Raw genomic sequence first — 13,957 nt, forward strand, 5'->3', positions numbered from 1 at the left:
TTATGGGTAGCCAAATGGAAGATGCTCTTTTAACTGATTTTTTTTCCCTGCATGATCCCTGTAAGGCACTTTCATCAAGAGAACTCTGTCATGCTGTATTAAAACTGAAAAAGCATTCTAGCCGCCTGCTTTTAAAGCACTAAAAACTTTCCTGACATTTTTAATGAGAATATTAAACTCTTTAGTGGAACACAAAGCCAAAAAGGTAAAAAAAATGTCTCTTTGCAAACAACAGCCAGCCTGTCGTTTTCACCTTTGAACACCAGTTGCTCCTCTGTAATAAGTTCATTACTGACTCATTATGCTAATGTGATGTACTTTATCCTCACTGCTGTGTTTGGCAGGCCAGTTGGCGGTGGGAACCTGCGAGATAGTGATGCTCAACAGAGACAGCAGTGTTCCCAGGCGGACCATCGCCAGGCAGACAGCCCGCTGCGCCTGCAGGAGAGGCCAGATCGCCGGCACCACCAGGGCGAGGCCGGCCTGCGTAGATGGTGAGTTCAGTGACTTCTCTAGCCCAATGGAGAATAAATATTAGAGAACGTAGCTGGAGTGATTCAGTACAGCGGGAGAAGAAGTCACTTTGGCAAGCAACTGAATCGGCTGGTGTGCTATAAACATAGAAACAATCTAATTAAAAAGTGTAATTGATGAAAAAAAAGTTCAAAGTAATTTCAATATTTCTGTAACACAATGGATTTTTCCCCTATGCTTGAAGAAAAACTATTTGTATTTCACCTATAACAACTATATTGCAGTCGGCATGTCAAAACCTTTTAATATTTCCCTATATGAAGCCTGTTGTATGCAACTCCACCTTTACCACCATAAATTGAACAGCTGTAGTTCAATTAAACTATTAAAGTAGAAATATTCTCTGAGCATTTAGGGTTTTTTTTTTTTTAATTTTAAGATTTTTTTTAGGGAAGTGTTTTTCATCAAGAGTTAAGGATCGAGTCTCCTGGCACACTTGTGTGCTACATATGATCACTAGCGGCTGGTTAGCTTGGCTTACACCCTAACCCTAACACCACTAGCAGAGTCTCCAGGATGTACAAGGAATGATCTCTTGTAAAATATGATTGTGATATTTCTATACTACTGTTAATAATGAACCTCAGAGATGCCTGCAGGCAGGGTTTAGTTTTCTTTGTACGGAGCCAGGCTAGCAGTTATTCTTTCCAGTCTCTATGTTAACCTACACTAGCTGGCTGCTAGCAGTGGCTTCATACTTAATTGAACAAGTTGTGTCAAACTTTTTACTCTTGTTGAGTGTGGGATCTCGATCTGTGTTTCTGAACAAAGTGGGAAAAAGTGGGAAACCTAGTCATGTATTTACTTTTGTACATTTTTTGCAGTAATGCAGGAGTGGAGAACAATGAAGTATTTGAATAAATCTTGTGCAAAAAAAAATAATTTGATAGTTTTTAATGTATGTAATTGCATTGTAATTTCACAAACCTAGGAGTGCTCTCTGGATGCTCTGGTCCCGTTGAGAAAAGCTGAATAATACACTGTAAAATAAAACTAAACACCAAAATTAAAGTAGTGACATAAATACTGAAAAAAACATTTTAGTTAATGGAAATAAAAAACAAAACTAAATTCAACTGATGCGATATTTATATGCCAAATCATAACAACAATCAATTCAAGTCTAGCAATCAGACGACCTCCTGTGATGAAGCACTTGGCGAGTGTGGGAAGCAAAAACCTTTAACAGGAAGAAACCTCCAGCAGAACCAGGCTCAGCGAGGGGCAGCCATCTGCTGTGACTGGTTGGAGATGAGACAGAGAGACAGGACAAAAACAGCTGTGGAAGAGAGCCAGAGATTAATAATAACTAATGATTAAACGTAGAGTGGTGTATAAACACATGGAGAGTGATCCCACAGCAGTCTAGGCCTACTACAGCATAACTAAGGGAGAGTACAGGGTCACCTGACCCAGCCTTAACTATAAACACATAGAAATTTAAGCTTAATCTTAAAAGTAAAGTGTGTCTGTATCCCCAAATCCACACTGGAAGCAGGTTCCCCAGAAGAAGTAACTGCGGAAAATAACACTATTTAAAATAAATTAGTTTTTCATTTGATCCATTCTTGCTTTGGTCAAATTTCCAAAGCAAGGAAGCTTTGATAAATGTATCTTTACTGGAACTGGGATATCTGAAACTAAACTCTAAACTAAACTGATCTGCAAACAAAATGAAAAAAAAAAAATCAACTTCAGGTTAAAATATCGCCAAGACCAATAATACATGCGATAATGACACGTGGAATCATTTCCTCTGCCACAACAGCATCTACAGACCTTTTTCATGGCAGACATTTTGACATAACAGGAACATCATGACAAATTATAAGAGGAAAAGCACAGGTGTAACTATTAACAATAATGTCTCTGTTCCAGTAGGAGTCCCATTTCAGTGAAGCAAAATGCACAATACCGCAGCCCTGCATCGGCTACTCCTGAGTGGAATGCAGTTGCTGTTTTCTGTCTGTCCGCCTGTGTCGTGACTTCCAAACGTGCTGCTGGACAAACCTGCTGTTGCAGGAACTACGGCACCGCTGTGTCAGTCTGACTGTCCTGTCTTTGGACAGTCTTTGTCAAAATGGTAGCGTCGTAACCATGCACTATGCAGTCATGAAACTTTACCAACCCAAGGAGAATGGAAGAAAACAGGACAAAGAGTCATTAGCCACTTTACAGCCAAGTTATTAATGTCAAAAATATCCTAATGCAAAGCAGCATCATCTCCCCCGTTTGACACTGGGTAAAAAGCCAGACTTCAACAACAACAGAGCGCAACCTGTCCTCAATAAGCCCAATGAACAAAATGTATTGGCTTCCTTCTCTCTCCATTAAAAGTAAGTGCCGATGTAATTTGGTTGTTTAACCAGCCAATCGATAATCACTTTGCATGTCTGACTTTTTGATGCCTTTTAGACTGTTTTACTCCTAACTGTGTGATTGGTTGTCTGCATTAGGCCTTCTTCAGTCAGCCACTGTGACATCAACAAATTAGTAATTGCTTTGTGTCTCCAGCGTGTATTGGGTTGAATTTTCCTCCTCCTTTTCCTCCTCCACCTGGGTTTTTAAAAAAAATAATAAAGATCACTTGTAATGGAGACTCCAGTGTTCATCCACTTTGTAGATAAGATTTTATACTTTAGAGCCCCTGTCTCTGAGCCATTGGACAGTATCTAGCTAAGGGTGATAAGAACGATGAAAGGGATGGGAGGGGTGTGATTGGAGCTCACAATATCACAATCAGATGCACCATTAGTTCCATCATGCGATGACTCATGTTGGCCTTAATCTAATATCCCTGACACCAGAGCCCCACAGTCCATGTCATCCTCTCGGCGCGCTGCTTTTAACCACCTCTCCCTCTCCGCAGACATTTTTCCATAACACTCAACAGATGCTAATTAATTTACAGAGAACTATGATTACAGCAGCAGGAAATTGATTATTACTGGCTTCCTGCCGCACCACACCCTACGCTCCATTAATAGCCAGCGCATTAAAGTTGGGACCTGTTGCTTGCAGGGTCATATTAAGATTTTCTGCTGACAGCTGAGCTCGTCAGTCGTTGCCAGGATTTTAAATGGAATTAGTGTGTATTGCACCAAAATGCAGTGGATTTAATGATGCCTGTGCTCACATATCCTCTCTAACCTTTTAGCTGAGAGCATATTCATTTACATTCACTTTAATGGCCCTTCCCATAAATCCTCTTTTGCCCTTCTAAACACATAAACAATTCACAGACTTATAAATAGGTTTATATATTTCTGTATCTCACCAAGGCCGGGGATCATTCTTTCAGTGTTCCACTTTCTTCCTGATCAGTTTTATACAACACTTTCACAGCTGCAGAAGAAGTGGATCACTGCCCTTTTGTGATCCTGTGATAGAACAGTGACCTTTAATGAAAGTGGAACCGTCACTGACTCTCCGTCTGTGGCATGTAAACAAAGGCGAGCGAGCCTGCCTGATACGGGGTGTTTACAGCTATGACTAATTTTGGAAACATATGGTGAACGGAGCACAAAAATCTCATTTGTTTTTCAGGTTAAAGAGTAACTTAAACAAATTCCTTTTTGTGACGGAGAGCTGTGGTTTATATGCATGTCCATATGGTGTTTCTTTTGTGTGCTCGAAGACAAGCAGTCAGCTACATGGCTGAGCGTTTTTTGCCTGGGAGCTGCAGGATGTCAGTGCAGTTTCAAACACAACAAGACTAAGGAACCAATCCCGTGGATGCGGCTTGTTAGAACTGAAAATCGGGAACAAGGTTTATCCGACATTGGCGCATTTTTAGCTGCTTGATTACGCAGTCATATCAGGAGCTTGTGCTATTTATGTGTGCTCCTTCCTTTTTTTTTCTATCCTCTGCTCTCTGTTTCAACATTTCTGCATCATGGCCCGTGTATTGTGGTGAAACCGACACACACAGAACAGAGAAATTGAGAGGCGGGTTGCCAGACTTGATTTTAACTAGTTATGTTACTGTAAGTGCAATAAAAGTGTTAATAACTCTAAAGTTGTGCTTGTGATAACAACTGGCCTTTTTAGTGCACTCTTTATGACTGAACCTGCCGATGGACAAGTTAAGCAGTGTTTTCTGATATCTGGCCAGGCAGGCGCTGTGTCCTCCTTCATCCTGCAAGAGAACCCATGAGTGGTGCTCTCACATCCAGAGGGAGAGTGGAAGCACGTTGCAGACAAGTAGCTAAGAGAGGATATGGCTTTAATTTCTCTGTATTTGTGGATCCGCATTTGAATGAGGCCACTAAATGAGACAAAGGTGTGCATTTGGGTGTTACAGATTGGATGTTACAGTTTGTAACACAAAGAGGTCTCCTCGTCTTACAAAGTGAGGACACTGTTGCGAATCGCTTGCTCATAAAGGATCATCGGCTCGTTGGCTTTCTCTTTGTAAAGTCTTTAGCTTACAATACAAAGCACCTTGAGATGGCTTTTGTTGTCAATGGGTGGCACATACTCTAGTTAAAACTGGATTGAACGGAATATGTAACTATTCATTTTATAAAGCGGTAGAAAGATCAAGAGCATGCTCATACATAATACCAATAGCTATTAAATGCTGAGACCAAGGATTGAAAAATTAAGATGTGTGCTGACTTATGATTAGCAAATAACTGCAATGTCCCTGGTTCACTTCTAGTGGGATATATTTTTGCCACGTCATAGTCTTCTCTAGTTCCCCCGGTTTCTGCAGCTGGATCTACACGTTCAATATCTAATAAGAAATATGGAAGGTTATTTTTGCGGGGGGATAACTTGTCTTTTGGAAGTAATAGAGCATTTTTGTAAAGGTGTGAGTCACAGATGCAACAGTGTCAAATCCTGTTATATCTCGACAACCTGCACGGTCCACCTTTATTTCCAGTAGTGTGATTAAAGCTGGTAAAGACATCAGATCTAAGGATATCAAAACTTTAGCTGTTAGCATGCAAATAATGTATTATGAATTAGTACCCAAAGATATTGCAGACATTAGGCGACTGACCTAATAGAACAAAGGCCAGTTCATCTACCAGGATCCATAAGCTAGATCAGCTCAACGATCAGCACCATGGACAGCGATCAAGGAAGCTTTATTGAGTGAATTCAGACTTTAGATATGTCCTTTACAAACATCTACATAACTGGTTTTGGAGATGTAGTGTTTTAACACTGGAAAATTAACAGCTGAATACACTCAACAGAGTATAGAAGTAAAACCTTTGATTTTCACCTGAGGTAGAATAATGTTCCAACATTTCCATTGTCAGCTATGGTGAGTGGTAATGTGATTACAGTCAGAACTGAAGCTTTGATAAACATCCATTTTTACCCAATAGGTATGACCAGTGTGGAGGGTTATTCGTATTTATGTTTGTCTGTTACTGGATTTTCAAAGAACTGATGCTTGTCAGCTTTGGTTGCTGTGCACAGAACTTTGGGAGATTGACTTTTCACACTACACACTGATAAAGTGCACAGTTTGACATTTGACCCCGTGAGCAGCTGACCTTTTGGAGTGTATACGTGCAATTTACACTGTGAGCACAGATTGGATCAAGTCATCGGCAGAGTTATAATCACCACGAAAAGCTCTGGGATTTGAGGGCCTTTACTGTTTCCTGTAATGAATCGAAACTAAAATCCAAGGCTTAGTCTGATGTAACCTCTGAGACATTTTCAAAGTTACTACAATCTGCAGCTGATGGCTTAACAGAGGCAATTGGACAATTCTTCTTATCTCCCTTGCCGTCCTGCTTGTATTCTGCCTTCAGTAATTACATAACGACAAAACTATCTAAGCCTCAAAGTGAATAAAGTCTGTTGTTACCTGTGAATATATGAATTGATTAGCCTAGACGGTAGCTGCATTGCTTGTGCAGTATGACATATTACCGAGTTGTTCCTCCTGTTTTTTTTTTTTTTTTTTACTTCACTGAACATGTTGCAGCAAGGGCAGTGGCTTTTTTTCTGCAAGTTACTTCTTTTGATACTCTTTTTGTAGGTGTATTTCAAGCTTTTTTGCCCTCTTTTTGTGCTGCTGTATGTCAGGGTTGTGCAGGTTTAGTCTGCACACTGTACACAGGAGGATTATGTGCTTTTCCTTGCTTGTCTCCCTGCTCTCACTCTAATCTGCTCCCCAAGTCTCTCCTGCTCCCTTTCTCTGCGTGGCCCGTTGTTGCCATGCCACCACATCACACGGTAATCGTATGAAGCTCGATGGCCACCATGATAAGAGGCTGCAGGGAGACCGTTTATATGCTGGGTTCAAGCTTCTCGTTTTGCGCTCAGTCAAAGCGTTATTGACAATAAACGGGCAAAAGAAGTGATTTAGAAGAAGCATCAAAACAAAACAAAAGCAGAGGTTTTTTTCGTATTTATATTGCAGACGCATAGCCGAGAGGATTAGATGTACTCTTTATTTTAACTGCAGACAGAGCCAGGCCCTCGTTTTAAACAAGCGTGACTTTGAAAAACATGTTTGCTTCTGATCTGACATTCATTTGCTAGTGTTGTTGGCATAGTTTGCCTGCAGTGCTAACAGCACTTCCTTCCATATTTACCTCATCTTGATCATTTTAATATTTATTGAATGTATATTTCACAGCAGCAGTTTCATGAGCAATTTCATCTTTCATATGGAACACAGCCATGATTATTCAGTGTTGCATAAGCACAAAAGAACGTGTAAAGTTAATTTTAATTGAATTGAATTTGTTACTCTTGTTTTTTTTTTCTTTCTGTTTAGGAGAAATATTTTTATTCACCAAGGAGTTCAAATGTTTCTTTTATTTGCAATTGCAATTAAAAAAAAAAGGATGTGCTGATGTTTCACATTAAAAGCCCTCTATGCAGAGAGTAAAAACACCTTTAAGATTTTTATTTAATAGTTTTTCATGGAAATGGAGTCACCCTGCAATCTACAAGCGTTTGATTACTAGTGTGTCTAAGTGCGCAATTTACTACCTTTGAATGAACTTTCTATGGAACGTTGCTTTCAACAGTGATGCCAAGAAAAGATTCGGTGCAGTGACAAAATTCAGCTTTAGAAAAAGACGAAAGGCTAATGACAAGTGATAAAAAGTCTTGTTGTATCACTGTTGCATTTGTAACTTTGATAGTTGTCCCCTGTGTAGTTAAAGGCGTGTAAATTTTCAGTTGAATTCAATTTTATTTTATTTATACAGCAGCAAATCACAACAGTCAACTCAAGGCGCTTCACATTGTAAGGTAGACCCTACAATAATATGGAACAGGTATTTTCTGAAAATACAATATTTGGCATCTGGTTAATTTTGACCCTCTGTAATTGACCAATAGTTTGTTGCTCATGAAAAGCCAGTTGATTGATGGATTAACCCAGATTGGTTATAACCACTTCATAAACATAAAAAAATTATTTTTTTATGGTACAACTCTACTAATGGTTTATTGATTTCTGATCAGTGGAGCGTAAACTTCCCATCTGTGTCAACAACCACAAATAAAACACTACCCACCAGAAATGCAAAGCAAGCCCCCCCAAAAAACTGCAACAGGAAACTAACTGGATTCTCAACAAACACAATACATGATTATGTGTGGATACATTTTGTAGGCGGGCTGATCATCAGCCCATCAGGCCCATGCTGTCAGGATAATGTTGCAGATTGATCTGTGATTGAAGTTTAATTAACATGAGCCCGAAAACCTGTAAAAACCTGTTACAGTGTTTTTGGTGCCCAGCTTTAATGACTGGCTATAATCTTGTAGGGTGTTTACTGCTGCATAAGAATCATCAGTATTAGTTCCATTATTTCATTTCAAAAGATGCTCTTAATTAATTGTTCTAGTGATTCATTTGTCACTTTGTTTTTTTTCTTCGATGCAATTAATCCTTTGGTGTGTCCTTGGTGAGAAAGTGTCTCTCTCTTCATCTGAATACATTTTAAATGAGCTGCCTGTGGCTTGAGTATAAATTTGATGTTATTTTTTGCTCTTCTGCAGTGGCAGAATTTCATCAGATTAGCAGCGCGTCTGGTTTAGAAGTCGCCGTTGTGCCTCCTGCCCTGCTCTGAGTCTCGTCTGGCAGTGTTGTGTTGCGCTGGGCAGGGCTTGGCACCGTGTGCAGGGGGGACAGATGGTCTTACGTGTGATCTAGTTTGAGGTCCAGAGCCGTACCCCGACAGGGACCCTGGCAGCTGATAAGCCTGGCTTGACGTCCGCGGTCCCTGGGTGGGACTCCGACAGCGACTGCGACACGACGGGCCACCCAGGTGTCGGCCAGACAGAGACACTCTCCTCCTCTCTTCTAGCCACCACAGCCAGCTGTTTCATCTCTGCTGTTACCATAACAAACAGGAAAACATTACAAAACAGGCCTGAAAATCTGTTCAAACACCATGATAAAACTATAATGCCAAGATAGCCACAATATTTCCAGCAATTTGCACCAGTTGAGTAACCCAACAAGCCAGGTTTATTATACCCACAGCATGTAAAGCATACTGAAGGGTGAAATCAAGCAGCAGACAGATATTTTCAGACAGCTTTAGCACAGAAGCTTAGTGGGTGGGTGGGTGGTTGTAACGTCTAAGCTTTTTAATGTGTCTACAATTGTGCGTGCCAGCATTTTGGGAGCGATAGGTTTGATGGATGGAGACAGGCTGAAGCCGAACTGCAGCGCTGCCGTTTTGTTGCCGCTCGCGTTATTCATGATGTTGTCGTGCATGAGGTTATCACAGCAATGCTCTCATCCCCCCCTAACGCCGTGTCACCAATCCACGGCTCTCAGCACCAGGAGACTCATCAAGTCATCATAGATCAACTCATGTTGTCATGGATGGCATTGAAAAAGTAACAAGGGCAAGCTATCGGGTGCCCGGATAGTACAGCAGGAGCTGAAAACTGCATTTATTTTAGCCAACCTGCGTGACTCTGGGTTGGCTGGCCTGATGCACTCCACGGTTAGTCAGCACTCCCACCGCTTTGCCAGCTCAGCTTTTATTCCTTGCCCTGGAAATTGAGTTTTGCTGGCCCTGTAATGTACTCAAAACTACATCTGCAACTGACTGATAAATCTACGCTTTGTTGCACCTGACGGATAGCTGTGAAAATGAAAATTCACCGCGGCACGTTGCTGTGTCAGGAGGAAGGTCACTTTAGATTTGCCTCTTCCCCACTCAGGATGATGCCAAAATGACCATTTTGTCTCAGAATCCAGTCGCAAAGCTAAACTATCTTCTTAAGCTCGTTCTGTACGATGCGACGACAGGTTTATGTATTGTTTCGTTGAACTGCTGTCTCTCCCTGGCTGCATGGCAACACTATGAGAGCAGGCTTAAAAAAGCACAGCTCCTTCCACGATGAGTAAATAATATCCATTATTTGCTGAGGGAGAATGGCTTTGTATTTACACAGCAGTGATTGTGTGTGCCGCGTTACATACATGAGGGTGCTATTCGGCCAGCTTGATAAATACCACAAGACAGCAGATCTTTATTGCAGACTAGCAGTTGGGGTCTGACACTCCAAAGACCAATTTCAGACCGTTAACAAGGCCTGGACAGGAATACCTCACAGCAAAATGTCACAAGGCCTCCCTTTCCGCACCTCTTTCCGCTTCCCCTTCTGCGGCTCCCCTCTCGGTTCCACCATCAGCTCTCCTCCGGACATTCAGCGAATTGTAGTTCCTCTCTTTCAATTTGCCCACCATGTTACCCCGTTCCACAATGTGCTGCCCCGGGGGATTGTGGGTAGGCAGGAGCGGTGGCCCCAGCCAGGTCCGCAGAGAGCTGATAACCTTTCAGTGTTGCTTTAGCACGCTGTGTAAAGAACAATCAGTGCTTATCAACCTCGACGACAGGCGAATGTTAATTCAATGTCATGCAGTCAGGCTGCAGCGGGAGAATGGGAGCATCACTTGGTTACGCTGTGACAGCCTGACGTCTTCTGCCAACAAATAACTTTAAGAAGACTGGAGAAAGGCTTGTTTTTGATTGCCTTTCTGATATGTAATCTCCTCTCTCTAATCTATCTATAAAATGCTACTAAAAATGAATTTAAGGTTTACAGACCCCTGCAGCTGTCATTTGTGTCACAACTGCATAAAGTCTAAAAACAATAAGTCCAGCACCATAGCAATACTGACATCAGAAATAATACATTTGACATTTGCGAGGGCCTAAAACCAAATTACAGCTGCTAGCCTGCCACTAACATGTTGGCCAAATGCCTCCATAAGTGGGTTTACTGTGTAGGGAACACAGCTGCCTGTGTTGTTTGTGGTTTATTTTGAGTAAAACCTGCTAGAAGTGCTCAAATAATGTCACTGTCCATTGGGGCTTAAGACTGCAAGTTTGAAAGTGTAAATCTGGGGGTGCTGAGTGCAACAAAAAATAAAAAATAAATAAAAAAGCGGTCTAACCAGACATCTGCAATCCATTTCCTTCTATTATTCACCATCGCCGCCTCAACAATTCCCAATCTGTCACTGATCTGTTAATGTTCAATTTGCATTGTGGGTTTGTTGGCATCAGGTTTTGACAAGAAGAATGTGTAGACTGAAAAACCCATGGTGCTGCTGCATCAATTTTACTAATGCATTTGTCCATGCTAAATGAACACAGTTTTCTCCTCCCACAGTTACTGGACAACAAGACACATGTAAAAAACAAAAATATATATAATATATAATAATTTTTGAAAAAGGCCCCCTGTCTGTTATTACAATCTGCGTTTTGTGTGTTTTTTGACCAATTTTCCGTCATGTCATTTGTCACGTTCTAATATGGCCACAATGATCTCCAGTGTATAAAAGCTATGATCTCTTTAGGTAGGCAGGCTAAAAACAAATAATCGCCTAAATTGTGGCTACACCTGTAAAACACAATGGAGATATGCCACCACCACCACAGCCTCCAGCTAATTAGGACCTCAGTGGGGGAAAAAGATGGATTCATCTGCTCTCTGATGATGCCAAGAAAATTGAAGATGTGTGCATTTTGTAACAGGATCAAATTTATGGCCAAGCTGTAGCTGGACTCAACTTCTCAGGGTATAATTTAGCTTAAACAAATGAAACATTATTATGTTTTAATTTCCACCAAGAAAAAAATGTCAAAACGGGAAGAGGGGGGGAAGCAATCTTTCTGTGCAGTTGCAGTGAAAGCTTGCATTAGCAAGAGAGTAATTTATGGACCGCCAGCTGGCCTGTAAAGGTTACTACCACAGGCAATTCTGACATGCTAGTTCAACAAGAACCTCATTAAAATACTACAGGCTTTTAGAGACATCAACGTATAAGGTTACCTTTGTGTCTGGTGAGCATAAAAACAACAGATTTGTTTGTTATGGGGAAAAAAAAGTTGACTTTTTCCGCAGTTTTTCTCTCTCGCTCTGTGAATCTGTCTCTCTGTCTAATTTACCTCTTTGACCTGATGTCTTTCTTTGCCTCCCAGCACGAATTGTTCGCAGCCGTCAGTGGTGTGAGATGGCTCCCTGCATGGAGGGGGAGGTCTGCAGCCTCCTGTTCAACCGATCCGGCTGGACCTGCACCAGGGGCAGTGGTCGCATCAAGACCGTCACGGTAATTTACTAGACGTGACATTAATATACGCCATATGCACATAACAGCAATGCGCCTACATTTTCAGCATGAGCGAACCCCCGCCAGCCGATAGTGTCAGGTGAAGCCTGAGCCCTGGGCTACAGGGAGTATATTTCAGTCAAACAGCAGGTCAGCATCCAGGTTTCAAACACTGCATCAATAGTGGAACAAAGATGCCAGAAAATTCATGCAGCACTGCTCTCTGTGGGATCAAACTTTGAAGATTTTTTTAGATATCTTTAGGCCTCAGTCTGGTTTGTTTTACACTTTTACAGGAGTTTTGAATTTTGGTAATTCAAACTTTTGAAACACTGAAGCCTGAATCTGTAGCATATACAGTAATAGTGGTGCAAAGATGTGTTGGGAGGTGCATAGGAAGAAAATCTCATGAAATTAGTGAAATCATCATTAGTTTTTACTGATCTGCAGCTCCTAAGTATAAGATGTTCAGCTCCAGAGCTGCTGGATCAGCCCTGTGCTGTATCACATTTGCACTGAAAGCAAGCAGTGTACCATATTACCCGGGCTACTTGTGGAAAACTTTCTTTTTCCTACATCCTGGATTATTTTACAGAATGGCTTAAACACACTAGCCAAGGCTCAGTCATCTCCTCCCAAAGCTAAAACAAATCATTTGAAGCCAGTCAAATCTGAATCTGACACCAAATCACACGAGCTAGGAACTGCAAGTGAATCACACATTTGGAACAAATGTTCTGTAGTTATTATTCTGTCTTTGTGTTTTTATGGAGAAGGTGGAAGCTGATGGAAAACGTCTGCAAATGCAAATGCAAGACAGATATATGTAATATGTAAAAATGTTGACCAAAGCATTAGGCAGTGTGCAGACAGATAACATTAGTGTCTGACCTCTCTCTGACTTTGTTAGAGATTTAAACGAATGCAAAACATGTTGAATTTTTAAAACCCTCAATATGGTGTCATCTGGTCCTCTGTAGGCTCCTCTCACAGTGCATCCAATGCCTCAGAGCTGCCAGTGCTGCATCGCTTACTGAACACTGATTAATTCTCATTTGATTAAGCAGCGAAACAATGCACAAGGAGCATTGCTAGTCTCCACGAGGGTTAACTTCATATATTTTTTGTATCAATGCAAAAGAATAATCATTATGAATGAGTTTGAAAGCAAAGAATAAAGAAAAATATCTACCCTCCAGACATTACTGCTTGTTTAGTGAACATTAGAGTCACCATGGATACAGGTCTCTCTGTCACTGTGTGCTTCACACTATATCTCTAGGCAATTTCACACTATGCAGCTCTATGCTCCATGAAAATGGAGCAATTTTGTATTCTTTCTGTACAATTCAATGTAATGCATTTCTCTTAGCAGGTGGCCACCTTCCTGCTATGACTTGTGGAGATATGGTGTTGATAACCTTTCTTTGACAAGTCACGTGCAACCCTCTCAACCTCTGGGCGATCGCTTATGATCACAAGGGGATTGCGCAGGTTGCCTGGGGAGAGACAACCTGTCTCCAAACAACCGCTGCCTGTCTCATTCCCTCGGACTCTCAATCATTCTCAGAGTGAAGATGTGCAAATAATTGCCATTAAATTTAAAAATGCAGACGGATTCCCAACATATTGCTATCCATCTGAGTTAGTCAAGCGCAACCCTTTTAGACAGCAACAGACTGGAAATGGTTGCAGACCTATTCCCTTTTTTCAAAGGCGACAAGATCATCAAGCTCTTTGCACATGATTGGCAGAATTCTGGCTGCAGCAGTCTCCAGCTAGTGTTGTTGCCTAATGTAGCATGAGATATCTAGAAATGCTTAGCATCTCTTGACAATGCTTCGGATGAAAACA

At 41.3% G+C, this 13,957-nt stretch overlaps 1 protein-coding gene across 1 annotated transcript in view; it reads left to right on the forward strand.

Moving 5' to 3' along the window:
• Positions 1–349: 349 nt before the first annotated feature.
• The window catches only part of LOC143414379 (chemokine-like protein TAFA-5), a 29,719-nt gene continuing 16,111 nt past the window's right edge, over positions 350–13,957 (forward strand). The window contains exons 1-2 of the mRNA XM_076878639.1: positions 350–494; positions 11,976–12,103. Of these exons, the coding sequence (XP_076734754.1) occupies positions 377–494; positions 11,976–12,103 (246 nt within the window). The 5' untranslated portion in view covers positions 350–376. The remainder of the gene's footprint in view (positions 495–11,975; positions 12,104–13,957) is intronic.

This window comes from Maylandia zebra, linkage group LG20 (assembly GCF_041146795.1).
Source record: "Maylandia zebra isolate NMK-2024a linkage group LG20, Mzebra_GT3a, whole genome shotgun sequence".
In the NCBI taxonomy this organism is placed as follows: domain Eukaryota; kingdom Metazoa; phylum Chordata; class Actinopteri; order Cichliformes; family Cichlidae; genus Maylandia; species Maylandia zebra.